The following is a 27,685-nucleotide window of genomic DNA, read 5'->3' as shown; positions in this document are numbered from 1 at the left end:
GCCTCGGGATGGGGGAGGCAGGCAGGGGCGGCTCTATCAAGCGGTGGCGCCGGGCAGGCTCCGGCGGCGGGGGGATACCTTGCTCGGCCTTCCCTCGGGTGGGCCCGCTACTCTCTGCCTGGCCTGGTCTCGCCTCGCCTCCCCGGGGTCCACCTGGGGTTAGAGTGGTATCAAGTTAGGTGTGAGTTTTGAGCCAGGCCACTCTGTGTTGCCTAGGGCCAGCCATCTTTTGTGGGGGCATCTACTGTAGCTTTGTAATTTACGGGTTACAGCCACATATGCATGAAAAGATCTATATACATACACCTTTATGCGTATCTATGAAAGTGATTATTGCAGTGCTACAGTACTCCCCTCCAAGATGGCTCTGTGCATGCGAGTATGTGCAAATAAATGAGGATATGCACAGTCACACACACACATACTCTTCTGCTTTCCTATATGTGGTGTGTGAGGTATTTTGAATTTTATTTTGAGGTGGGGTTGTTTCTTCCATCTTAAAACAACGGGAAACAACCATGTTTAAGGTATCTGTTGATGTAGCATTACTATCCTGCTTATGGAGTGTTAATTCCAGCCTGAGAAAGTGGGTTACTCTGGGAGCTAGAGCAAAAGATTTTACTAGCATCAATGGAAACCAAAATATACTATGTCTTTTATGTACATATTAATGTACTATTTAGAGGAAACCATTAAAGAGTGATCTTTAAGCTCCTTTGGGCTGTGGAGTTTTCAGTATTAATAGTGAGAAATTTGGAAAACTAGCCTGTAGTGTGGAGACAGTCTCCAGCTGGTAGTAGTTTTCTTGTGTATGTGTGTGCAGGAGAAAGGACGGAACTATTCTGCGTAAGTGCAGCTGCTTTTTTTTTTGTGTGTTGGTTCTGCACCACTGGTCATAGTCTGGTATATAACCCACCAGATTTTAAGGGGAGTAAGTATTGTGGCAGCATGATCAGTATAATAAAATCAGTGCTGCCTCATTGGAGGACCTATAAAAGATTGCTGTAGGTGATTCATCATGGTCTCACTTCTCCTTCAGACTCCTCCTATACTGCATCTTCTCTGTTTTCTTAACCACACTGGCACCTTTCTTGTTAAATTGGCCTCTGATTGACTTAGATACTGAAGAACTTCTCATTCCTTGTCTTAATGATGGCTACTAAGAAAACATTTCTATTTCATAGAGGGGAAGCAAGCATTAGGGCAGAGAGTGGTTTATACTTTAAATGTTAAAATTCAGGTGATGTTAACCTCAATCATCTTCCCAATTTCAGTACTATTTTATGAATGAAAAGCTGCTGAGAGCTCTGTTATAGCAGATGGGTGTTGCTTTCCCTTACCTTGCATCTTCCTTTACATCTGCTCTGTGGCAAAACATGCCTTTCCTTACTCTTGTGGAAGATATGTAATTAAAATGGGATTCTTCTGTACTTTTCCAATATACTCTCTCCAGTACTGTGTGATCAAGACACACAGTACAAAGTCTTTCTGGAGTGTTTCATAACAAGCTCCTTTACAAAGAGGCATTACTCTGAGAATTTACTTGGAAAATATGTGTAATTTCTTCTGTATGCATATTTGGGTAGATAAAGTCTCTTCACTGTAATAATTAAAAACATGTCTTTTTGTGTGGGTTTTTTTTTTTTAATTAGTATTGTAAAGATAACACAACTCAGAATGAACTTTAAATTCTCCTTACTTACCTAAACATCCTATCTGTGCAGGTTGCTTTAAATAGCTACCTATGTGTAACAGGTAACTGCATACGTATTGCAGTGCAGAATCTTTGCCAGTGAAAGATGGAAATTGACTTCAGTGTTAAGGCTGACACTTATTGATGCTTTTGTTTTTGTGTTTAAATCTGAAAAGTGGAAATGTTTAATAAGAAATCACTCAAAGAAGAACATGGAAATTGGGGCTGTTAGAGAGACTCTTCGGAGTAGAAGAGCCTTGCTTACATTCTTAGCACTGTTATTAATCTCCTACCAATCAGTGAATATCTAGTAGTAGTAATCATTTAAAGGTGTTACCAATTATGATTCTAAACTTCAAATAAAAACATAACATACGAGCTGAAATAATGTGTACTTAGACTTATTTTCACATTGCTATTCCTGAAATATTTCTCTATTCAAGTTACTAGTTTCTCATTTCCTAAACAGATAAATACCTTCCTCAGGACTTGCAAGGCTGTAACCTTGTCATTAAATTGTACCAGCTATATATTCTAGACAGCCGTAATCATCCTTTGATTTGTGAAATGTAAAGCTTGGGGCAACAATGTTAGAGGTGCATGATTTCTTTAGAACTGCTTTCATCATTGAATGTCTCTTGGGTGATCATTTCATAGATTGTTTAGAAGCAAAAAAACCTTTTTCATACAATAAAAACAGGTTTTGGAAAAAAAAAAATTGGTCAAACAAATTTCACCCCTTCTCTCAAACTTTTGCTTTCTGCTGCTAAAGCAGATTAAACAATCCTGAGTGGAAAAGCCTGTTTTAATGTGTTCTCTCTACTGCATTGTTTTAAATATGAGTGAAATGGCATGTGCAGTGTCTTGTTAGTTCTGCTCTGGCATTCCCGCATTTTTTGATTTTTTTTGTCTGTTTCTGCTTTTTTTTAATTTTTCAAACAATAGGATGTAACAGTGTATATTTATATATATTTCGTTAATGTTTTCCAGTGAACCTGTGATTTCAAATAAGTTTTTAGATAGCTCCCTAAAATATGTAAAAGAACACTGTTCCAAAAGAGTGATGAGCTTTCAAATCTTCCCTAAAATTTCACTAAAATTAGTGAGAATAGTCAGGATTAACGTAGCTTTCTTTGTTTTCAAAGTTAACTGGAAAACTTACTAGTGTTTTAAATATGTGTGTATGTACTGAATGATTCTTCAGATTGAAAATCTAGGAAGATGCATTTGTCTGAATTGTGTACTGAACTGTGTGTTAGCTATTCAAAGTAACATTTTAGGCTTTTTTATTCATTTTCAGATGGTAGGTGTTCCTCTCTTGGTCCTATACTTTGTTTTGTTGTAAGATAACATTTTATGAGCTTATTATAAACTGTAGAACAGGGGACCTGCGTATTTACAGTGCATTTAACCTTCTGCATATAATTGTAAATTGTCTATAGGCCAGGATGAGTTGAATTCATTGTTACCCTTTCTTCTAGGCTTCATCAAAACAAGTAAATTGGTTAGATAGGTTTCTTTAATTATATGGATCATTGAAGAGAACAAATAATTGGAAAAGGTGTGGTCTCTGTCTAATCTTTAATGCCTGAGGCAGTCCTGAAGATTGCACCCTGTTCAGAAGCTGGAGTGTAGCAGTGGTTGTGAGCCTGCTGCTGCACCAGCCTTTCCCAGGCACTGAGTACTAATGAGCTTTGAATTGTATGGAATGTTGCATTAACCCTAACTGACTTTATACTTCTAATACACCAGCTATAAAAATAAGAAATGTGTTCAGGTTAGCAAATGTATTGCTAAAAGACCAATCTTTTCTTTAGCTCTTCTGAAAGTAGCAAATCCTGCAATTGTAGGGGCTTTCTAGCTTGGATAGTGTTTGTCACAGCTGTAGCAGAATTAGCCAATAATAGACATTGGGGAATTTGAATGATTTGTGAGTTGATAATAATAAAATAGTTGGGAATGTTAACAATGACAGTGTAAATGTTAATACAGTGTCTGTTAGCACAGACAAGTTAAAAAGGTTTTAAAATGTTGGAGTATTTATTTTGAAATCTTTGCAGCAGTGGGAGTTTGTTGTCAACCTTTACTCTGAAGCTGCAGAACAGAGTTGTGAAGAAATAGGAGAAAACAACCTGATGCCTGCCTCTGAGGCTTAAAGCTGAACACTCATTTAGGGCTAATAGAACTAATTGTCAATGTTAATACTGTTCCGGGTTTTTTTTTTATACAGTACGGTGTGGTGATCTGTCCAGAGGTATGACTCGCTTATCTTTTTTCTAAACCCACTCCTAACAAGCAAGTAATGTCTGTTTTTCTGGAAAAGATTAGTTATTGAAGCTTTTGATGCACTTCTGAAAAAAAAAAATCAAGTATGTCTGTAATAGGATAGCTTAGGTACTTGGAGGTGTAGCTTAGAAGTCTGAACCTTGCCTATTATATACATATTACAGTGAGAAGCAAGGGAGATGTGGTCTATTTACAGAAATGTGTAAGGTGGTCTTCGAAGGATGTCAAGATGGTTCATGATGGCTGTAAGGACAGGATGACACCAGGAAGGTGTTTGTGTGTGAATTCCTTTCCAGTACTAGAGACATACTTGTTAACATTCTCAGACATAGAACTTCAGACCTGTAGTAACATGTTTATTGATAGCTAGCAAATGCATGCTACCAAATGTTTGGGGCTTCTTCATAATGCAACTGGGAAAGGTTGAACTAAACCAGCAGTGGCTATATGCAGACAGCTGTGGGAAATAATGAACCATCTGCAAGTACAAAACTGCTGAAGGCAAAGGCAAATGCAGAGCTGCTCAGGAATGTGCTCTGTCTACTAAGGATTTTGCTAAGTATTGGTTCTGACAGGAGTAAGTTTGGACAGTGGGGAAGGTGGTATGCTCTGAGCTGCTGCTTACGGTGTGATCCTGTTGGAAAGCTTAGAGAAGAGGGATGTAAGTCATTTGATGTCTGAACAGATTCTCGGGGGCTCTGAGCAATGAAATACTCTTTTGATGTTTTATTCTTCCTTTCTTTTGCAAACAGGACTTCTACATAAACAAGAAATACCAGCTCTTGATACTTGCTTTTTTCTTCTAGCTGGAATAGCCTACAAGATGCCAAACCTTTTCCTAGCTTCTTAGTGGTCTTGATGCTAAGTTTGAACTTGTGTTTCTTAACTCCATCCTCTCACAGAAAAGCATTTTACTTCTGGTTTTGCAGTTTTGGGTCAAATGTGCCTTTTTTCTGTCCTTCTGAAGATGGGATGAGGAAGATGAACATACTGCTGAGTCCAGTTGTGAGCTAGATTGGGGTAGTCTGTCTGTGTGGCCTTTGTAAAGGTAAGGAAGTAGTGGTGCTGTTTTGCATAGGCATACAGAAATGCTTACAGCTACCCACTGTATTTGTGGGACTGGGATGGTAGCTTGAAATATCTCTTCACAAAGTGACCGGGCTCAGACTGACACTCAGTAATGACTTCTTCATTATGTCTGTGGCCCAAGGATGGTGTCTGAAAGCCCTAATTACTTTGTTAGAACAGTTTTTTGGTGTCTGTGGCCTTCTTGTCATCTGACTTTCACCCTACCTTTCCCTTAAGAAACGTGAGGTAAAGGTCTTTGTGGTTACCTCTATACCTAGCTCCTCTGGTGTTCTTTGATCCCAGCCTGTGTTGGTAAGTCCACAAACTGCATTGCCTGGGAAGCTCATAATTTGGTTGTACATTGTCAAGCCTTCAGCTGTGTGCAGGTGAAAGAAGTTGCTACTGTAGAACTCCTGATTGCAAATAGCAGGTAAAATTCAGAATTAATTTTTATTAAACATTGTCATCTTCTGAAGATTATCTTAGTATCTTCAAGATACTGGGGTTGGATCAGGAAGTTGGAGAAAGCTGCTTTGGAAAAAAATGCAATTCTTAATCTGCAGTAAGACGAAGCTCTTACTGTAAATAATTCTTTAAATTCTTACTGCTCCAAATACATTATACTTAATGTAGTGCTGATTTCAGTATTCTGATCCTCAAGCTATTGTAAATTGTAGCTGTAGGGCCATATAGTCAGATTCTGAAACTTCTGAGTTTTGTGTGCCTGCTGGTCTGCAAGCTTTAGGGTTGACTGCCAGGCATCTGTTGTTGCAGTCCTCTTTATTTGTTTTCTCAGCTTCAGCTCTGTGACTTCCTCCTACTCCTGGGAAGATCCCGTGTTGGTTTCTATCGCTCTTTCTGCATTTTCATTTGAATCCCCCACAAAGCCAAGGCAACTGGTACTTTCTTAGTTATAGGTCTGCTGCTGCAAATGGTATTTTTAAAAAGGAAAAACCAGCTTCAATGCTACTTAACTCTTGAATTTCCTACATCTCCTCTGCTGAAAGCCATGACATCCAGAGATTTCATGTGGCATAGTTGTAGCTGAGACAACTGTTTTAGCAGCTCCTTGGGTATGGAGGGTATGATTGCAAAATTTAATGATCTACTCACCATTTGTAACCATGGTCACCATCACATTTGAATGTGCATGTGGAAATTCCCGAAGCAACCATAAAGAGTTGCTGTTGTTTGGCTGATGAGCACTGACTCATTAGTCTGTGCTAAATCGTCACAACGCCAGTATCACTGTTTAGATAGTCCACCATCTGTTTAACCATTGAAAAACTTGCTTTATTGTTCCTATGTCTGAAATTACTAGATCTTTTTGAGGTAGCCCTTCCAAACCAAAGGGATGACTTTAGAGGAAGGTACGAAGGTTTGAAAACTGAACCAGTTGCCAAGAAACATGGGTGGCAAGAGGGAGTAGGTGGTGGTCTGCTGATAGCAAGTGGGAAATAAAGCTCCAGAAAATCAGAGAGGGGGCATGTCTTGTCACCTTGTTGAACAGGTGGCTGGAGAAGCAGGAGGCAAACCTAGGGATGCAGAGTTGTGGAAGATGAGCAGGGACAAGAGCAGCATGGCTGGTTATGTCCCAGCTGGCCAGACACCTGAGGAGAGATGCTGAGTGTGGACTGCAAGTGCTGTGCTGCAAGAAGGCCTTTAAGATCTTTAAGAGTAGATGCTGTGGGGTATGAAGTGTAGAAGCAAAACTGGAGGGAACCGAGGATAGAGCTGGAGAACTGCAGACCAGCTGCTCTCAATGCTGAGGCATGGAAGGAAGAAAGAACAGTGAGCAGAAAGGAAAGGTAGGTTGTTGGGGTGTATGTGTGGGGTTTATCTGCATTATTTTTCAAGACTAAACGGTTTTGTCTTGTGTAATGAAGGGGAGATAGAAGAAACTGGGTGTTAGAAGAGTGAGTGCTGAGCAAAGGAGAGATCAGATATATGTCAAAGAGGCAGATCCAGGAAGAAGTAATCACAGTATTGTATTTGTCTTTTAGATGTTAATTACTTTCAAGCACAACTGGAATGGATTTAATTTTGTGATACTGAATCTGAGAAGCTGAAAGAGAAGACACAAATTCTTTAAGAAAAACTTTTTTTTTTCCTCCAGATTTGTTAATTGTGGCCATTTTGAGTGGTCTCAAATATAAAATTTTAATTTAGTAAAGCTATAGTGTGCTTTCCTCATAGGAAAGGCTTGTCATTAATTTCCCGAAACTCTGTACTGGAGAAAGTGCTCTTCGAGAAACCAGATTATAGTATCATTAAAATGTAAGACTGTGGGGAAAAATGTAAATAACATGTTAGTAGTTCGTGTACCTAAGAACTTGGCCTTTAATTAAATGGGCTATCTAATCAAATACATAGTTTTAATCACTTGAGCAAAACTAGGTGATTAATCACGTATACGCTTAACAACCGTACTACCTGTGTGTGAGAGTGAGGTTGCATAATGTGTCTTCCTAATACTACTGTCACATCAGTTTTTATACCTGTCTAGTTTTTTGTTCTGCTTTCATTAAAGACATAGGTTTGTAGTTTAATCGATACTGCTTTCTGCAAATCTAACCACCAGTTGATTAAAGCACTCTTGAGTGGTTTTGCTTGTACTTGCATTAATAATGTGCAGATACTTTTTTAACCTGGAGGATGCTTTCCTTTCCTGTTACATGTTTCATTCTGAACTCAGTACATAGACCTTTCTACCATAGTTCTTGCTGATCTCCACAGCAGTTATATTTCATATTAGGACTGGGGAGTTTGATCCTCTATGTAGATTTCACGATTGTGTTGTACAGCTAAAGTTAAATTAGGGTGGATATTTAATGAATGGAAAGGATTGTTTATTTTTGTTTATTTGCATTCAAATTGACAGCTTTGATTTGTGTCTCTAACGGAAAATCAGAGCTGCCTAAACTGCTTCATGTAGATTACGGATAATGTGGTTGGCATATTAATCCAAAGCCCGTGGTGGATGTTTAAAACAATTTTTAGATCAGTGTCCTGTGTTTCCTTAAGAACTTTCTATTTAGGATTTTATTAGAGTATTAGTAAATGTTATTTGGGATCCTATGCTTTTTTTTTTTTACAAAAAAACTCCAAGTTTTTCCTTTTATGAAAAAACCCTAAATTTATCTGAGTTGAAAAGAACTTTTATTTAAGATAGATATGTCTATATTCTTTGAAAGTGTGAGCAAAAGACAGACTGAAGGGAAATCTTATTTATATGCCTTAGTGGTATGGTGTAGGTAATGGTTTGAAGACTAGTTAGGAATATACAAAACCAAGCTTTTAATTAAAACCCAAGAAAATCTCCCTTACTAAGTAGTTGTGAAAGAAGAGTTAAGAGTTGATCTAATAGTATAGTACTATTGCTTTCTCAAGCCTTCAAGAAACATTAATATATACTCTATTATTTAGAAAAATAACTTCCCTTTCATAAAATGCCTTTCTGTTCCTGCTGTAGATGTACATTACATTGCAAATTAAAATTAATTTTGTTTAAGAATTGGGGATATTCATAAAACATAAAAGCTGTATTTTAGACCACAGTAGTGGTCTAAATATGTAATTATGGGGCTGGTTTTCTCTATGTATTTTGAATTAAAAAGCTCATAGTAAGTCAGATAGTATTTTGTATATGTATCTTAGCATAGGTTTAAAATCTGTTAATTTCTGTACTGGAGAAGGATGAACAACCTTTTTACTTAAATGATTCAGATTATATGTGGATACAAACAAGATGAAGCAACATTTAAAAACAACCCCTCCCAATTTAATGTATTTGTGAATAAAGAAGAAACAAAAGCAATTAAAATGCTTTGTGTATAGGACAGCTGGTAGTCTAAGCAAAGAAGCATTTACATAACCTGCTGCTAATAGAATTACTGCTAGTAGAATTTAACAATTTTAGAAGTAGCAGATGGGATGCTTTTCTTGTAGTTGAGGCTAGAAGACTGAAAATACTACTTCTAAATTTTATTTTTTTTTTCTTTCAAATTTTATGTAGTTTCACAGATTTCAGTAAACCCGCAATTGGACATTGCAAGGTGGTAAACTGATCTAGAAAACAGGAAGTTATGTTCCTGCAGCTCTGATTGAGAAGCTGGTATGGTGCTTTATTAGATCTGGTTCTGGAGCATGGTTTGGCACTTCTGTAGTCATGGCTTTATTTTCTCTGAAACGCCAGCAGCTAATGTGTACATGGGATATATATTTAATTCATGTGATCGACTCATGATGCTACCCTAGATGTAGCTTATAGCTAGTATGGTAGATCATGGTAAGATTATATTTTTAAAGTAGAACTTGGTTCAAGGTCCATGATGATTCATAAATACATGACAATAATTTAGGAGATCTCTGAGCTGACATCCTGCAGGCTGGGACTGGATTGATTGTCATGGTTTAGTGAAAGAATTCTGAAGATCATAGTTTGAACAACCCAATGTCTGGTCTCTAAACTTAAAATTATAGTAAGAAAAAAATAAAAAAGCCCAAACAAAACCAACAAAACCAAAAAACAAACCATGCACAAAAAAACCCCACCCAAAACCACCCAACAAAAACCCAAACAAAACCCCTAGCCAAACAAAAACCAAAACAAACTAACCAACCAAAAATTACAAAAACCCTTAAACCCTGAAAAATTATTACTGCTTATTGTTAAACACAATCTGAAAATTGCTCACCTGCTTTAGTTTTGCATGTATTTGTTATACCAGACATGTTTATCTGTCCCAGTTATTTTAGGGTGAAAAGACCTTGATGGATTGTTTGTGATTCCTTTTTTAAAAGTAAAATTACTAGTGCAGTGAGGTTGTGCTGTGTAAGTCTTCATCTATTCCAGTACTGGTCAAGGTTTGATACAACTTGTGTTTAAGTATCTCAGTCTCTGTGAAGTATTTTTCATACTGGTGTCTCTGGAATAATTATTCATGTTTTGTGGTTGAGGAGTTTGGGCAGATCAGTCATGTGATATCTGTGCTAGAGCTGGAAATTCATCTTGATTGCTCTAAATCCTTGGCTTGCAGTTTAGATTTCAGTTCCTCTAAGATAAAGGCACCTAGAAGGAGTTTTAAGCTGTATGTAAGCCCTCTGAAATGGTGTAAGAAACAGCATAGCTTTGGCTTCTTTTATTTCTGCTATTTCATGGGTCTGCAAGGGGATGAAGAGATCTCTTTATTCCTGCTGAAATCCAAGTGTGGGCTGGAAGCTGCACGTACTGTGCATCTCTCCTTCATGCACTTCTAAGATGAAATAGAGGTTGCAGCTATAATTTGTAATTAAATCAATTTTCAACATTGCACACTTACTCTAAATTTAATTTTTTGTGGGTTTTTTAACCTTAATGCTTATGGTAATAAAGATTTCATGAATAAGGAGCTGCCTCAGTTGCACAGGAATGTGTTCACTCATCCTGTTAAATGTGGGGTTTGTTGGTGTTCCTTGAATTGATGTCTGTTACCCTCTGGTGCTGCAGCTGTTCCTAAAAAAGATGTGCCATTTTTTTGCATAGTAGTTTGCACAATGCTGACAAGGGGGAAAGTCATATGATTCCTCATTAAAGCAAATGTTGCATATGTGAGTTTAATACATACAATCTTTAATACTACTATATGAAGTGATATGGTTATGAAGAGTGTAAGATTTAGTTTCTTTCGCTTGAAACATGAAGAGCATAATTTGCCTTATTTAAAAAATAAAATAGATTTTACTCCCCCTCTTCAAACACACATCAATGCTTTCTGTAGAAACAGTCATGATGACTTTGGTTGCTTAAGGCTACATCGCATGCACTCGGTCAACCTGACCGTGCTGACCAATTGGAGTGGTACCTCATGAACAGAGCAAAATCTCACAGTGTGTGACAAGGATTTGACCTGACAGTTTTACAGTTGTGCAGCGCATGGAAGCTTAGAGCAACAAAAGGAGGCATGAGTAACTGTGGCAGAGACTTGTGTTGTTCCTGCCAAGACAAATACTCCTGTCAAGAAAAACTAAAAACCTGTATTCTCCATTTTTGTTTTCCTCTCCTGCATTATATGACATTGGCTGGATGGGAGGCCATCTGTATTTTTTACTTTAAAGACACCGACAAAACAGTTGTGGTTTTGTGAGGAACATTTATTAATTCATTGCTACTGAAAGCCATTTGGTTTGTCTTTGGTAGGTTACGTTGCCTTTCAAAATGATTATTGTATTTTTGACTGTTGAATTACTTAATGCTTGGCTGTAGATTAGCATGTAAGAGTCTCTTTTCATCACCTGTTTAATGCTTTTAATGTAATTTGATAACTTTGTGTATAGTTCCTAATTTCTTCAGGGATCTAATGAGATTACATGTGAAATATTTCTGATCTTATCAACACTGAGACAAATTGTGTCACACAAGTGTTTGAGAGCTTGTAATTTTACATACTTTGTCACTAGTCTGCTGCATGGTACAAAATATGATATTAGCAGGGATGCTGAGTAGATTTTTTGGTTCAGTCTTGATCTGTATTGTTTTTTTTTGTCTTGTTTTCTTTTTTCCTATGTAAACCGTTCTCTGTAAATGCTGTAAGATGAAAAGTCAAAAGTAACTACTAGAAGTGAGTTGGGAGTGAATAATAGCAAAGTATGCTATATGAAAGTGGTGAGTAATTCAAACAGCTGAACAGAAAGGAGGTCTTTGATTTTTTGAGGGTAATTCAAAGAATTTCTTAATTAGCAGAATAGACATTTTTGTGTTTGGGTGTTCTGTTTTGCTTATAAAGCAAAGATAAGGTTGATGCTTTTATTTTTGTAGTGACGCAGTGGATGGAACTCAGAGAATCTACTGAACTTTTGCATATTTTCTGCTGTGGTCCTACATTATTTTATTCCAAAAAATGTCAGGAATTATTACCTAGGCTTCTAGTTATAGCTTGTGGCTTGCTTGTCATGTAGTAACAAAAGCTCAGCTCGATTTGCCTGTTATTTTCTGTTATCCAAGTGCTTAGGAATTTCTTAAGTAGTGGAGGGGTCTTTCCCCCTTCTGCCAGCAAACAGAAAATAAAACTTAATGTTTTTCATGTGTCTGTATTCCATTAAATCAGAATTTACCTGGCCTGTTGCAGTTAAATGGATGCTAAAGCCTCACCTTCTTGTAGAAGCAGTGACATGTAGTATCACACTTTACCTGTTACTGTTCCTCTTGCAACATGCTTTTATCAGGCTAGGCCATTTACATCTACTGCAGTGTTGCTGTTGTGTTTCAGAACTGTAAATGAGTGGATAAACCCTCTGTGCTCGAGGTAAGTAGGCCAGCATTGGATGAATTTCTTCCTGGCAGCAGCTCTTCTGGCTGCTGTGCATTGTTGCTGGATTTGAAGACATACATGCTTCACCTTTGGCTCTGAAGTCCCTTTGCTTGCAAGCTGGAGGAGCAAATGGAGCTGGCTGGTATCAGGTGTCTCTTGCCTGCTTCTGCCCTGTTAGCAAGGGCAGCATGAAAAAGGTGAGAAGAAACAAGTGGAACATTAAGAGATGCTGCTAAGCATATCTGAAAGAGATAAGCAATAACAGAAGGAATGTGAGAGACTGGAGGGGAAGGCAAGAGGAAATGGCAATAATGTAAGGGGGAAGAATGAGCTGAATTCAAAAGGAAATGGCTGTGTGGAATGTGTGTCAGATAAGAGGAAGGAATGAGCTGAATTTGAGAAGAAATGGCTGCAGGGAATGCGTGTATGTCTAAATAACATACATGGAAAGCAGTAGTGTCGTCTTCAGCAAGAGCAGTGAAACTAGCAGTTGTAAATTTCAGTGAAGTCATGTCCAAGTTTTTCTATTTTAACAGAAAAAAAAAATCCACTTCTGTAGGAGGAGCTTCCTCAGCTGTTCAAGTACTTTAATAGTAATATATTATTGCTGTCAAAACAATTTTTAAATGCAGACTTTGTAACTGTTACTGGGTTAGTCAAAATAAAAAGTTCCTTTGTGTTTGATTTACCTGTGTCAGTAGAACACTGGTGTATTAAAGGGGGGGGACTGGATATAAAGGAAAAAAATCCTAAACACTGGAAATTAATATTTAAAATTAAAAAAAAAAAAAAAAGACTCCATAGGGGAAACTAGGAACCATAGATCCCCTATGAAAAGCTTTGCCATTTTGAGAGTTGGGTGATGAGTTCCTGGGAGCTGAGAAAGATAAAGAGATCCCTGTATCCCCCCAGGCCATAGTCTTGTTGTACTTTATGCTTGTAGTTTGAAAGAAGCTAAGGGGTCTGTTTTGTGTATGGTTTTATAGACCTGGAAAAGCCTTAGCTGAAAAGCACACAGTGGATTCCGGGAGCTCTTGTCCATCTTAATTTGTGTACCTGTTTGACAATGAAAATTTGAATATAAGGGCTTTCAAAGGAGCTATTGCCACTATGGTTGATCTTCGGTGCTTCAGTTTATCCTCTCACCTCTTTGAAGTGTCTATTTAGTCTATTGTTGTCTCTTGTTTTAACAAGCTTGTATCATCTTTTTATAGTTGACGTGCTTTTTGAAACAAACAGCTAGTAGGCACATTGACTGGCCAGTTATTGAGAAAAGTTCTGAACATTGCTGTGGCTTCTTCAGAGATGGATTCAAATGCAGTCTCCAAAATAAACAAACTTCTTTTTTGTGATATTTCATGCTGTTCATTTGAGTGGACACTTATTGCCTAATATCAGCTGGGGGGGAGATAGGGAGATGGGCCTGCCACCTCAAGAGAGCATGTGATCTAATGTAGGTGTACTGCAAACAGGGATTTGTATGTTGGAGGGCTGGCATGTTTGGGTCTAGGGGGAATCTATGGGCTAAACCATTCTTTTCTGCTTATAAACACAGACTGGGTTTAGGGTTTTGGTTTTTAGTTTGTTTGTTTTGTTTTTTTATTTTACAGACGGGGTATTAATCCTAATTAAATGCTTGGAGTGTTTCTGGTTTGGATATAAAGGGCTCTAGAAATTAGTAGAGGGGAATATGTGATAAAATGTGCATCGTATCTCTCAAACTACCTACAGTAATAATCTTGTTTATTTCTCAAGAGGGTGTCATTCCCTGTGGATATATTGATCAACTCCAGTCATGAGGACTTGAAGAACTCAGCAGACAAGTACTTGTCTAACCTTCGGTCTGCAAGTCCAAACTGTCCTGAATTCTTGTTGCTGCCAGCCCACGGCAAAGTAAGAACCAGCCAATACCTTACTACCAGTTTTCTTGATATACTTGTAGATTTAAAAGATTTAAAATATCCAGTCCATAACTATTGAATGACATAATTATTTTAGCCAAGCTTGTGTATTTTACAAGTTCCTGATTATGTTAATCTATACCTTTTTTCATTCTGTAATTGGACTTAAATCTGGGCATTTAATCTGACACATTATATCAGTGACTATTTGCTGCTTCTAGGCAATGGATCTGTGTGCATTAAGAAAAAAACACAAACAAAAAAACAGCAAAAACAACACCATCACCACCAGAAAAAGCCGAAAAACTTTTCAACTGATGAGTCATTCTTTCCTAAAAGTCACAAAAATCTATTGTGAGCTAAGGAGTTCATGATTTACTGAAGCTAACTGGCTGTTTTTGTATATCAGTCCTTCAATGTTCTTCATGGTTGAGTTCAGTTCTTGATAAGCAAGTTTCACTAATTTCAGAAATGATTCTTTTCTTTTTATCTGAAATATTCTGTGACACTTATAAACACTTATCCCTTGTGTGATGGGTTGGTCAGTGCTGGTTTTGTCTAAATGCACATTTATTTGTATTAGAACTAGTACACTAGAATGTTGTATAGCATTAATGAAAAGTGACCTGAGAGGGTTCTCTGTGGGAAAAGAAGGTCACTGCTGCAGATTTCATGGCAGAAATTTCTGCAGGTGTTGTATGCCTAAATACTTGTTATTGACATCCTAGTTTATGGCATAGCATATCATAACCTTCTTAAGCTGGGTAAGCAAGTTTATTTACCACACCATCAATGTCTGTCTGGTCTTCATGCATTAATTATACACAGAAAAACATGTGAATTTAAATATCAGAATGTATTTCCACAAAGAAACTCCTGAAATATGGATTGATTTGACCCTTATGTTGTTCCTGATGGGAAATCAAGCAGACAACTTTGGAATTTCTAAAATGCGTGTAATTTAAGGGAAGAAAACCCTTTTGAATCCAGCCTTCCCACTGTAGCACATTAGGGGTGGTATTAACAAACAGCAGTTTTGCTGTGGCAGTTTGTTTCTGTGTTTGACTGCCTTCTTCATTCTCCTGTTGGCTTTGACAGCTTGCATAGCTGGGACAGTTAAAGTGGAGATACTGCTGGCTTTTTGTGCAACTTATTTTGGTTGTGCACATAAATGCAAACTGCTGACAGCAGAGAGTTGTAGCAGTATAAATTGCTGTAGCTAACTGGAAGAGCTTGAGAGCCAGAGCTCTTTAAAATTTAGTCTGTCTTTAGGAAGAAATGTCTAAAGTGCGGGATGGGATCCAATGCATGTCCTTTGCAGTTAACTTGTTAAGCACTCTGGTTTTAACATTTGTCATGCTTACCCTGCTAGACAATCTTTGTGTGTTTTACTAATGTTGTTTTAGCAAGAGTCTATTGAAGTGTTGTATGCTTTTGTTTCAGGTTCCTATTAAGTTGTCAACTGTGGGCTTTGTTCCTCTTTATGGTGAAGAGCAGACACACAAAGTTCTTGCTTTGTTTTCACCAAGGGACTCAATCACAGGTTTCATTTTAAGATTTTAATTTGTGTTGCTGTTTATTTTGCTGTGACAGATAACCAGGTCCTTGTTCTTTCCATGCTAGTGTAGTTCATAACTTTGCCACTCTTGCATTTGTTGTTCACTGTGTTCTTGTTCTCATACTATTATTTTTGTTGTGGATTCATATACATAAGTGATAGAACTTTGTATGCTAATCAGAGTAGAGGTGGACCCATTGAATTCAGAAGGTACGTAGCAAAACAGCATGGTGCTTGTCTGAATTCTAGTACAACGTGTATCTCTTGGTCTTTTTGTGTACATCTCATGTCTCCAAAAGGAATTTATTAAGCACTCATAAAATCTGTTAAATTACCTCTCATAAATTAAGAGGCTCTTTGTTAGAAATTATTGATCAACACGAAGTATAAAATTGTCTTTAGCATTAGGCATAACATAGCTTTAGCTAAGGGGGTCTGTTGCAGGCTGTCTGATCAGGAAGACTTGAGTGGATGAGGCCCTCTAGACAGATAGCCTCATGTTCGTAAGTCCTGGTCCTCACGAGGGACTTCAACCACCCTGAGATTCTGATGGAGGGTCAACACCGCAGTGTACAAGCAGTCCAGGATGTTCCTGAAATGTGTTGACAATAATTTCTTTCTACAAGTGATAGAACCAATGAGGAGAGAGGCTATGCTGGGTCTTGCCCTCACCAACAAGGAGGGGCTGGAGGAGAATGTGAAGTTCAAGGGCAGCCTTGGCTGCAGTGACCATGAAATGCTGGAGTTTGAGATCCTTAGGTTGGTGAGGAGTGTGCACAGCAAGCTCACTACCCTGAACTTCAGGAGAGCAGCCTTTGGCCTCTTCAGGGATCTTCTTTTTTGGAGTGCCATAGGATAAAGCCCAGGAGGGAGGAGGAGCCCAAGCAAGGATGTAGTGACAGGACAAGGGGTAATGGGTTAAAACTTAAACAGGGGAAGTTTAAATTGGATATAAGGAGGAAATTCTTTCCTGTTAGGGTGGTGAGACACTGGAATCGGTTGCCCAGGGAGGTTGTGAGTGCTCCATCCCTGGCGGTGTTCAAGGCCAGGTTGGATGAAGCCTTGTGTGGGATGGTTTAGCGTGAGGTGTCCCTGTCCATGGCAGGGGGGTTGGAACTAGATGATCTTGAGGTCCTTTCCAACCCTAACTATTCTATGGTTCTATGATTCGATAAGGATCACCTCTTCCAAGCTCAGGAGCAATGCATCCCAACAAAGAGGAAGGCTGGCAGAAACGTGAGGAGGCCTCTGTGGATGAATGAGGAGCTGCTGAACAAACTCCATTGTAAAAAAGGAGGCCTACAGATAGTAGAAGCAAGGGCAGTTAGCCTGGGAGGAATATAGAGAAATAGCCAGGACTGGGTTAGGAAAGACCTGATAGAATTAAATCTGACTAGGGACATCAATCAAGGGGCAACAAGAAAAATTTCTATAGGTACACTGCGGATAAAAGGAAGGAAAATTTTTAGGAAAAATTTCTTTCTGGGAGAGTTATGAGATATTGGAATAGGCTTCCCAAGGAACTGGTGGAATGTTTGTCCCTGGAAGTGTTCAAAACTGTGTACATGAGGCCCTCAGTGATATGGTTTAGTGGTGGTCTAGACAGTCCTGGGATAATGGTTGAACTTGATCATAGAATCATAGATTACTTAGGGTTGGAAAGGACCTCAAGATCATCTAGTTCCAATGCCCTTGCCATGGGCAGGGACACCTCACACTAAAGCATGCCACGCAAGGCTTCGTCCAACCTGGCCTTGAACAGCACCAGGGATGGAGCATTCACAACCTCCCTAGGCAACCCAGTTGGGACAGACCCAACTTTCTCAGCCTGTCTTCTTATGGGAGGAGCTCCAGTCCCCTGACCATCCTCGTGGCCCTCCTCTGGACTTGTTCGAACAGTTCCATGTCCTTTTTATGTTGAGGACACCAGAACTGCACACAATACTCCAGGTGAGGTCTCACGAGAGCAGAGGGGCAGAATCATCTCCTTTGACCTGCTGGTCACGCTCCTTTGGATGTAGCCCAGGATACGGTTGGCTTTCTGGGCTGTGAGCGCACACTGCAGCCAGCTCATGTTCATTTTCTCATCGACCAACACCCCCAAGTCCTTCTCTACAGGGCTGCTCTGAATCTCTTCTCTGCCCCACCTGTAGCTGTGCCTGGGATTGCTCCGACCCAAGTGCAGGACCTTGCGCTTGTCATGGTTGAACTTCGTGAGACTGGCATCAGCCCATCTCACAAGTGTGTCGAGGTCCCTCTGGATGGCATCCCTTCCCTCCAGCGTATCAACCAAACCACACAGCTTGGTGTCATCGGCAAACTTGCTGAGGGCACACTCAGTTCCACTGTCCGTGTCACCGACAAAGATGCTAAACAAGGCCGGTCCCAACACTGATCCCTGAGGGACACCACTCGTTACTGGTCTCCAGCTGAACACTGAGCTATTGATCACAACTCTTTGTGTGCGGCCATCCAGCCAGTTCTTTATCCACCGAGTGGTCTGTCCATCAAATTGATGTCTCTCCAGTTTAGAGACAAGGATGTCATGTGGGACAGTGTTGAACGCTTTGCACAAGTCCAGGTAGATGACATCAACTGCTCTACCCCTGTCCATCAGTTCTGTAGCCCCATCATAGAAGGCCACCAAATTGGTCAGGCAGGATTTCCCCTTAGTGAAGCCATGCTGGCTGTCACCAAGCACCTTGTTGTTTTTCATGTGCCTTAGCATGCCTTCCAGGAAAATGTGCTCCAAGATTTTGCCAGGCACAGAGGTGAGACTGACTGGTCTGTAATTCCCTGGGTCATCCATTTTCCCCTCCTTGAAAATGGGGGTTATATTTCCTTTTTCCCTTCAGGACCTGCGGATACGTTTCATCAGGTCCCATTGACTTGTGTACGTTTAGGTTTTTAAGTTGGTCTTGAACCAGATCCTCTCCTACAGTGTGCCCGAGGTCTTCCCTCTCACAGTCCCTGCGTCTGCCTTCCAAGACTTGGGTGGTGCATTCAGAGCCTTTGCCAGTGAAGACCAAGGCAAAGAAGTCATTCAGAACCTCAGCCTTCTCCAAATCCTTGTAGCCAGTTCTCCTGATAGCTTCCAGAGGGGGCCTATGTTGTCCCTAGTCTGTTTTTTATTTGCTACATGTCTATAGAATCCCTTCCTGTTATCCTTAAAGTTCCTAGCCAAGTTTAATTTGAACTGGGCCTTAGTTTTCCTAACCTGATCTTAAAGGTATTTTCCAATCTAGTTGGTTCTGTGAGAAAGGAAAATGTGGGCCCCCTCTGGAAGGAAGTGGGAGACCTGGTTACCTGAAATGTGGAGAAGGTTGAAGTACTCAGTAAAGTTTTTGCCTCGGTGTGCTAGTCTTTGCTAGCACACTGCCTGTGTTGCAGAAGGCGAAGGCAGGGACTGGGAGAATGAAGAACTGCTTGCTGTAGCAGAAGATCAGGTTCAAGATCATTTAAAGAACCTGAAAGTGCACAAGTCCATGGGACCTGATGAGATGCATCTGCAGGTCCTGAGGGAACTGGGAACTGAAGTTGCCAGAACATAATCAGTCATATTTGAGAAACTGTGGCAGTCTGGTCAAGTTCCTGCTGACTAGAAAAGGGTAAATATAACTCCTGGGGAGACCCAGGGAACTACAGACCGTTCAGTCTCGCCTTGATTGGCAAGATCATGGAGCAGATCCTTCTGGAAACTATGCTAAGGCACGTGAACAATAAGCAGATGATCGGTGATGGTCAGTGTGGCTTCACTAAGAGCAAATTATGCTGGCCACAGTGTTGGTGAATAAGGGAAGAGAGGCTGAGGTCGTCTACCTGGATGCACAAGGCATTTGACACTGTCCCGGCACAACATCCTTGTCTGTAAATTGGAGAGGCATGGATTTGACAGATGGACCACCCAGTGGATAAGGAATTGGCTGAATGGTCACACTCAGAGAATCATGGTGAGCGGCTCAATGTCCAAGTGGAGATCAGTGACAAGTGGTGTTCCTCAGGGGTCAGTGTTGGGACTGGTGCTGTTCAACGTCTTTGTTGGCAACATAGACAGTGAGTTGAGTGCCCTCAGCAAGTTTGTCGACAACACTAAGCTGTGTGGTGCAGTCAACACGCTGGAGGGAAGGGATGGGATCCAGAGGGAGCTTGACTCAAGTGTTTGAGAGGTGGGCCAGTCCAAACCTCATGAAGTTCAACAAAGCCCAGTGCAAGGTCCTGCACCTGGGCTGGGGCAGTCCCAAGCACAAATACAGGCTGGGTTGAGAGCAGCCTTGAGTAGAAGGACTTGGGAGTGCTGGTTGCTGGGTCATGTTGAGCTTTTTGTCAATGTATGCTCGCAGCCCAGAAAGCTAGTGTATGCTGGGCTGCAGCAAAAGGAGTGTGACCAGCAGGCCAAGGAAGGTGATTCTGCCCCTGTACTCTGCCCTCGTGGGACCCCACCAGCAATGCTGCATCTAGCTCTGGGGCCCCAATACAAAGAGGGATATATATGTGCTCAAGTGAGTCCAGAGGAGGGCCATGAAGATGATCAGAGAGCTGGAGCATGTCTACTATGGAGACAGGCTGAGAGAGCTGGGTTTGTTACACCTGGAGAAGGGGCTGGGAAGACTTTAGAGCAGTTTCCAGTACCTAAAGGCAGCCTAGAAGGAATGTGGAGAGGGACTTTTTACAAGGGCATGTAGGGTTGGGACAAGGGGGAGTGGCTTTGAACTGAAAGAAGGTACATTTGAGACACTGGCACAGGTTGCCCTGAGGAGCTGTGACTGCCCTATCCCTTGAAGTGTTCAAGGCAAGGCTGGATGGGGCTTTGAGCAACTTGGTCTACTGGAGAAGGCGTCCCTGCCTGTGGCAGGGGCATTGGAAGTGGATGATCTTTCAGGTCTCTTCCAACCCAAAGCATTCTATGATTCTGTGACACCTCATGGGTTTTGGGTTTGTAGTTTTTTTTTTTTTTGGTTGTTGTTGTTGTTAGGGTTTTTTTGTTTGTTTTTTTATTTAGTTTTGGTTTTTTTTCCCCCTTTCTCCCTTCCCTTCTAGTCCTCCATGTTTCCTTCCCATTTAATGCTATGTGCAAATTCTTCGTGATTGCTAATCACAAAGCCAACAGCCTTTTTACATTCATCTGACTCCCTAAAACTTCCAGTTTCAATAATGATGTCTGTTAGCAACCCAAAACTAAAATACATGTGTGAATGATACTCCTCTTGGCAGGCCCAAGTTCTAGTCTAAGGGTGTGCTAGAGCACAGTCGTGAAGGATAGTTCCTGTGTCTGAGAAACAGGATTTTGTATGTCATACTGCAAAAATCTGCATTTGGTTTTATTGTTCTCGGTTTTCAAATGAATTTTGGACTGGGGAGTATTGCATATGTGGGGTATATATAACAATTCTTGTGTCAGGGTAGAGTAAGAGCTGCATTAATATAGTGTCAGCTAGAAGTTGGTTATTGTATACTTCATGGTTACTGAGCGGTTACTGAGCAATACTGTAGTAATGCCTGGTTACTACAGTATTATTCCTAATTGTTTAGCAGCTTTAATGAGTGTTTCTCTTGGTATGGTAAGAATCATTAACTTTTTATTTCCCCTTGTTTCTTTCAAGCTGTAGCCCTGTATCTTGCTGACAAGTGGTGGTCGATTGATGACATTGTGAGAACATCTGTCTCTGCTAGACAGGGGCTTCATCAGGTAAAGTGTTCAGCATGCACCTCGTAATTATTCTTACCTTTCAAGGTAGTGAAAAGTAATGGTAAATAGCTAGTGTGTGGGGAGATTATGTATTTTCATTTAATTTAGAAATGAGTTGGCTGTCAAGTCAAAAGCAAAGTCAATGGGAATAGGAGAACAGGTAGTAGGGGGAAGGGAACTTGGTTGTGAAGATAGTGTCTAAAGCAGAAGTGATTCTTATGCAGTAAATTCACATGTAGGCTATTTAGATCTTAATGATAAAGAGGTTTTTTTCTTTACTTTTTATAACACTGTATATGTGGCTGTATTGAAACATCTTAGGGTGGTGCATTGTACAAGTAGTACCTGTTGGCCTTAACAGGAGACTAGTAAGCTAAAAATATTGTTGGGAATGTAGTTGATAGAGGCGAGCTGGAGCTGGTGTCTTGCAGTGGCAATATATGGGGTTTGTAAAAGTAAGTCCCCTGGTATCTGCTTTATTGCTCATCATTGACCTTTGTTACCATTACTGACATCTATGTAGCATGGAGTTTTGAGGGTTTTGTTTGGTTTTGTTTGTTGATTTCCAGTTTCAGAAAAAAAAATCTGTATTTTTCCAAGAGTGTAATTTATATCTGATCATGGAATCTGGGCACTTGTCTGATTTCTGTATTTTTTTTATTTAGTCTAGAGGTTTTGGCAATCAGCCTTGTTTTCCATGTGCTTCTTAATGGTAGGATTGTGATTAAATCAAGAAGGCTGAATCCTTTACAGGTAGGGTAGCTGAGACTGTGGATATTGGGGAGAAATCATGGTTCCTCCATTCTTCCTTCACAGTGGTGAACTTAAATTTCATGTGTAAGAGGAACCCTGCAGGACAGAGAAAAGGGTATTGAGTTCCTTATTTCATACCTCAAACTTGTAACTAGCTTTTCGACTGCATCATGTCCTTTTGTCTGCCATGCTGTTGGGCTGGAAGTCAGCTTGAAGAAGGCAGTAGTTTTCTACCAGCCTGCACCACAAGAGGATTCTCATCATCCCCACGTTACCATTGGCGAGTCAGAGCTTAAGTCAGTTCAGCAGTTCAGCTATCTGGGAAGCATTATTTCCTCAGATGCCACGATCGACAAAGAGATAGACAACAGAATAGCAAAGGCATATAGAGACTTTGGAAAACTTCATAAAAGACTGGTGCAATAAACACCTGAAGAAAAGTACACAGATTAGTGTCTATAGAGCCATTGTACTGTCTACTCTTTTATATGGGTCTGAATCATGGGTTATCTACCGCCATCACCTGTGACTCCTCGAACGCTTCTATCAGCGCTGCCTCCGTACAATTCTGAACATCCATTGAACTATGTGTCAAATGCTACTGTCCTTAAACAGGCAGGGGTCACCAGTATTGAGGCCATATTGCTGAAATCGCAGCTGCGCTGGGCAGGGCACATCTCTAGGATGAAGGATCACCGCCTCCCTAAGATTTTGTTTTATGGTTAACTTGCCACCAGTTGCCTCCAGAGAAGTGCCCCAAAGAAGAGGTATAAGGACTCCCTGAAACAGTACCTCAGCCTTGGCCATATTGACTACCATCAGTGGTCCACCTTGGCCTCCAATCGGGAGACCTGGAGACACACCATACATAATGCTGTTGTCTCCTTTGAGAACACATGCAGAATTAGTCTCGAGGAGAAAAGACAACGTAGAAAGAATCGCACCCTGCCTATACCACCCAAGGAGACCTTTCACTCTGCTTTTTGCAATCGGATTTACCTATCCCACATTGGCCTTTTTAGTCACCAGTACGCTTGTAGTAAGCGTGGGTAAAGCCCTTCCCAAATCTTCATTAGTGAAGTCAAGCGATCAGGATGATGATGATTGTGTTTGGTGAATGTTCCTTAAATCCAAAATTCTTTTTGCATTGAAATCAGAACATTCCCCCCACCATCATACTCCCAGCACTTCTCTCAGCTTTACCCATTGTATTAGGAGTGATGTTGAAGTTGTGAAATATCCTGTCTGTGGTAGTCCTTTTACTTGACCTGTTGGTATGGCTTACAGGCATCTCGGTGTGTTCAAACAAACCCCAGAGCTTCATCCTGCTTTATCACTTACAGCTTTTCTTGACTCCATCTGCAGCCATGCTAAGTGGAAGCTTTGAAAAATAAGGTCCTTGATATGTGATTGTTAACTAATCTGACTACTCTTCTATATGTTCTCTGTTTCCTTAGGTTAAGTCTGTTGGAGAGAGGATTGTTCTCTATGTTTTGAATCGAATTATCTATCGGACACAAGAAATGGAAAGAAATGAGATCCCATTTCTCTGTCATCGTAGCAATGAATATGCTAAGATCATGTGGAAAGGAGGAGAGGCTATTGGGTTCTATTCTGTTAAACCTACAGGTAAAATGGTTGAGTATTGTGGGATTTGAAGGGGCTAAAGGGGAGGAGATAGCTTATTTGGAGAATGTTGTATTTAGTAGACATTCTAAGCCTTGCAGGCCTAATGCATTGGTGGATTGGTGTTTTCCTGAAATCATAAGCTGTCAGACAAACATCAAAATTTTTAACATCAAAATTTTGATGTTAAAATTTCTAGCTTAAACGCTTACATGCTGTAGCAGTCTTCACATTATGCAAAATAAAACTGTAGAGATTAGGGATTAAGTAGATCAGAAAGCTTTTTTCTTTTTTTTTGTCTTTTTTCTGTGGAACAGTTGCTTGCAGTTGGCTTGAGCTGTGTTTGGTGTTTTGTTTTTTTGGTTTGTTTGGATTAGATTTTCTTTGGATCTAGCTCCAGATTGCAGAAATTTTTTTCCTAGTAGCTGGTGCAGTGCTGTGGTTTGGCTTTAGTCTGAGAATATGCTGATAACACACAGATGTTTTAGTTGTTACACTGATCATTCAGTCTCTCGTCCTCTGCCAGTGAGGAGGGTATTCCGTATCATAGAGCATCCTGCTCAGTACATAAACTGGGGGGAGGTGACAGGGAGGTCCTGACTGCTGTTGGGGTCAGGCTGGGTACTGGTCAGCAGGCGGCATCACTTGTCTGCCTTAGGTTTTATTTCTCCCTCTCTTCTGGTTCTCTCTCTTTTCATTACTAGTATATTATTTATTTTGTTTCAATTATTAAATTGTTCTATCTCAAACCAAGGTTTTTACTATTTTTTTTCCCATTCTGCTCCCAGTACCAACAGGACATGGGGTTGGTAGCAAGCAGCTGCATGGTACTTAATTGCTGGCTGGGGTTAAACCATGACACATTACCACATAAACATTTTATAGCATGACAGTATAGAAAATATGCTCACAGGCATAATTTTCAGCTACACCTGGTGATAACAAGAAGAGATTCCCTTTCCTTCCGCCCATGCATTCATTCAGAGGCTACAACTGAACTGGCACGTTTCTGTTATTAATGTTACAGACTTCCTGTTTTTATTTTTTTCTAAAACATTGTGGTTTCCCTTTAGTTATTTTGGAATTTGTGTTTTTCATTTTGTGCTGGGTGAAACTTAGTATTTGGGTAGGCTGTTTAGCACACTAACTGCAGTTTGAAGAATAACAATATTTGGATCAAGAAGAAATAATCTTTTTTGTTGTTGTTGTTTCACCGCTAGAGGGCATTAACTAATTCAGGATTAATGATGGTTTGCTGGAGACTTCCCCTATCTAACATAAGTACATGCCTTCACAAACTTCAAAAATAAAATAGTAAACTGTCTGCATCACTGACCTATTCTGGTCTACCAATCAAGATAGAAATGCAACCAGCTAATACATTCTGATTGTCTTCTCATTTGTTACATGTCTCACAATGCCCTCGCATTTGCTTGTTCTGAGTTAGCAAATACTGAAGGCTAATTTTCAAGGCATTATCAATTTTTCACCCATGTTTGATAGTGTACTGTGTTCTGCAAATAAGTAGTCTACATGGAGAAAGACAGCTCTGGAAACAAATGGTTAAGAGAGTGGTGGAGCTTGACTGGTATCCCAAAGGGCGCCCAAGGAGTGTACCTCTTTGCCCACATTATTCTTGCTTGAAAAATGCAAATAAGTGTGTCCATTGGTCCCAAAAGTACAAAGTTGCAAAGACTAAGTATGTTGTATAGACAACTGTATGGTCCTCTTTGGCCTTGTTAGAGGAAAGGGCAAATGAGGTCCTGAAAATGGATTGAATAGTTGATGGGCTATCTTACTGCTGTTATGTGTCATCCCTTTGTCACCACTGAGTCCATAGCTACCCTTTGAATCCTCTGATACTGAAGTGCCTCTGTGTTATGACAGTCTGTTTCATCTTTTTTTTAATTATGGACATGCTGTTCATGGAAGAATTTCAGTGCAGTGTTCTAGGATTCTTTTTTTATTTAAAAAAATTGGTATTACTGTTTCAGTCTTTAACGAAGAGCTGAATTAGGATCTTCGTATTTGTCCTGATCTACATAAATGTGCAATTCAATAATTTTGTCTCCTTTTCCCTCCTCCGTCAGCTTCATTTTTAGTAATTTTCCTATGGAATTGTATAGTTAGCAGGGGAAAGGTTCACTTTGTAAATCTATTCTGGTACTATAGACTTTTTCTAGCATATTAATCTATTGATGTATCTTGGCAAAATTATGAAGCTTGCCCAAAGAACCAGTAAATGGCTGATAGCAATTACTTATTTTTAAGGAAAGATAGATTTTTATCATTTTATATGACTAACAATTATATAGTTTGGTATATTTTTTATAAATTATGAAAGTCTGTATTTGAATATGCTAAAATCCATGCTGCAGCATGCCAATGGATATTTTTCACCCTGTTGTTATTTCAGGAAGTATTTGTAGATCTCATTGTGGTAAGAATTACAAGCTGCCAGTGCTAGACACAGCTTTTGTAAGACCCAGACATCGTGAGAGAGATTCTGGGCTAATCATTTTGGAAGACTTTGTGGATTCCTTCAGTGAAAAATGTCTTGGACTACGGTACCCACTGTCGTCCTTCATGTACACAGGCAAGCTCTTTAATTTATTCTTCTGATCTTTGTGCTTTCTTTACATGTCCAAATGAGTGCTATCATTCAAGTTTCATATTTGTGGCTTCATCCTCAGTTTCTGTATTAAATGTTCTGCTCACTTAATTCATGCTTTCTCAGAACTTTATAGTCAAATGTACATACTAGGCTATGTTTTAACTTGGGTATAAGAAGGTACAGCTCCAATGTACAAGGGAAACATGGCTTTTCCATTAGGGATCCAAGAGGGCTGTGTCACCTAGGAAGTGATGCACAGTTCTAGAAACAATGTCAGCTGGGACTGTGTTCAGGCAAGGAGCATGATTTCTTTGTCCTGTTTCTCAAGGCTAGTCCTATTCATGGGCCATCTGCCAGGCTTCCTTCTGTGAACGTTTTCACCTGACTGCCTTAGCCACTGGAAATTTTCTGCTTTTTCAAGTACTGCTGTCTGTTGTCAGATCTGACTAGGCCTGTTAGGCTTAAACCAGCAAACTGTACTGTGTAGAAATTAATGCCTAATCCATTTCCCTGGTCAAGGAATTATATGGCAAGGATCTTGTCCACTGGGATTATGCATCACTGCTGAATTGAGTGAAAAATTGTCCTGGATTCAGCAGTAGCAGTCATTTTTCTCCTTCTTAGTAGCTGCTGCAGCTCTGTGGTTTTGATTTGCAGCCTGGGAACAATGCTGACAACACTGTTTTTAGTTGTTGCTAAGTAATATGTACTCTGACCAAGGACTTTTTAAGTCTCATGCTCTGCCAGGGAGGAGGGGAAGCCGGGAGGAAGCAGAAACAGGGCACCTGACCCAAACTAGCTGAAGGGGTATTCCATACCACAGCACATCATGCCCAGTATAGAAATAGTGAGGAGTTACCTGGAAGGCCCAGATTGCCGCTCAGGTTGGGCTGGGTGTTGGTCAGTGGATGGTGAGAATTGTGATGTGCATCACTTGTGTTTGTTTTCTTTTTCTTTACCACTTTTAGTTTTATATTCTCTCCCCTTGTTATTTCCCTTATTATTGGTGGTAGCAGTAGTAGTTTTGTGTTATACCTGTTACTGGACTGTTCTTATCTCAATCCATGGGATTTACATTCCTTTGATTCTCCTCCCCATCCCTCCAGGAGCAGGGGTGGTAGGGAAGAAGTGGGGGGAATGAGCGAGCAGCTGCATGGTTCTGAGTTACTAGCTGGGCTTAAACCACGACAAAAATGGTGGTTTTACTGGTA

At 40.1% G+C, this 27,685-nt stretch overlaps 1 protein-coding gene across 5 annotated transcripts in view; it reads left to right on the top strand.

The window, feature by feature from the left end:
• FAM169A (family with sequence similarity 169 member A) overlaps positions 1-27,685 on the top strand; it is a 40,419-nt gene that overhangs the window by 304 nt on the left and 12,430 nt on the right. For all 5 annotated transcript variants that reach the window (XM_065662927.1, XM_065662928.1, XM_065662931.1 and 2 more), the window contains exons 2-6: positions 14,092-14,229; positions 15,681-15,780; positions 21,396-21,481; positions 23,692-23,863; positions 26,277-26,456. In XM_065662927.1, coding sequence (XP_065518999.1) covers positions 14,092-14,229; positions 15,681-15,780; positions 21,396-21,481; positions 23,692-23,863; positions 26,277-26,456 — 676 coding nt within the window. The remainder of the gene's footprint in view (positions 1-14,091; positions 14,230-15,680; positions 15,781-21,395; positions 21,482-23,691; positions 23,864-26,276; positions 26,457-27,685) is intronic.

This window comes from Lathamus discolor, chromosome Z, assembly GCF_037157495.1.
Source record: "Lathamus discolor isolate bLatDis1 chromosome Z, bLatDis1.hap1, whole genome shotgun sequence".
Lineage (NCBI taxonomy): Eukaryota > Metazoa > Chordata > Aves > Psittaciformes > Psittacidae > Lathamus > Lathamus discolor.
This window is presented reverse-complemented; position numbering and strand designations above follow the sequence as displayed.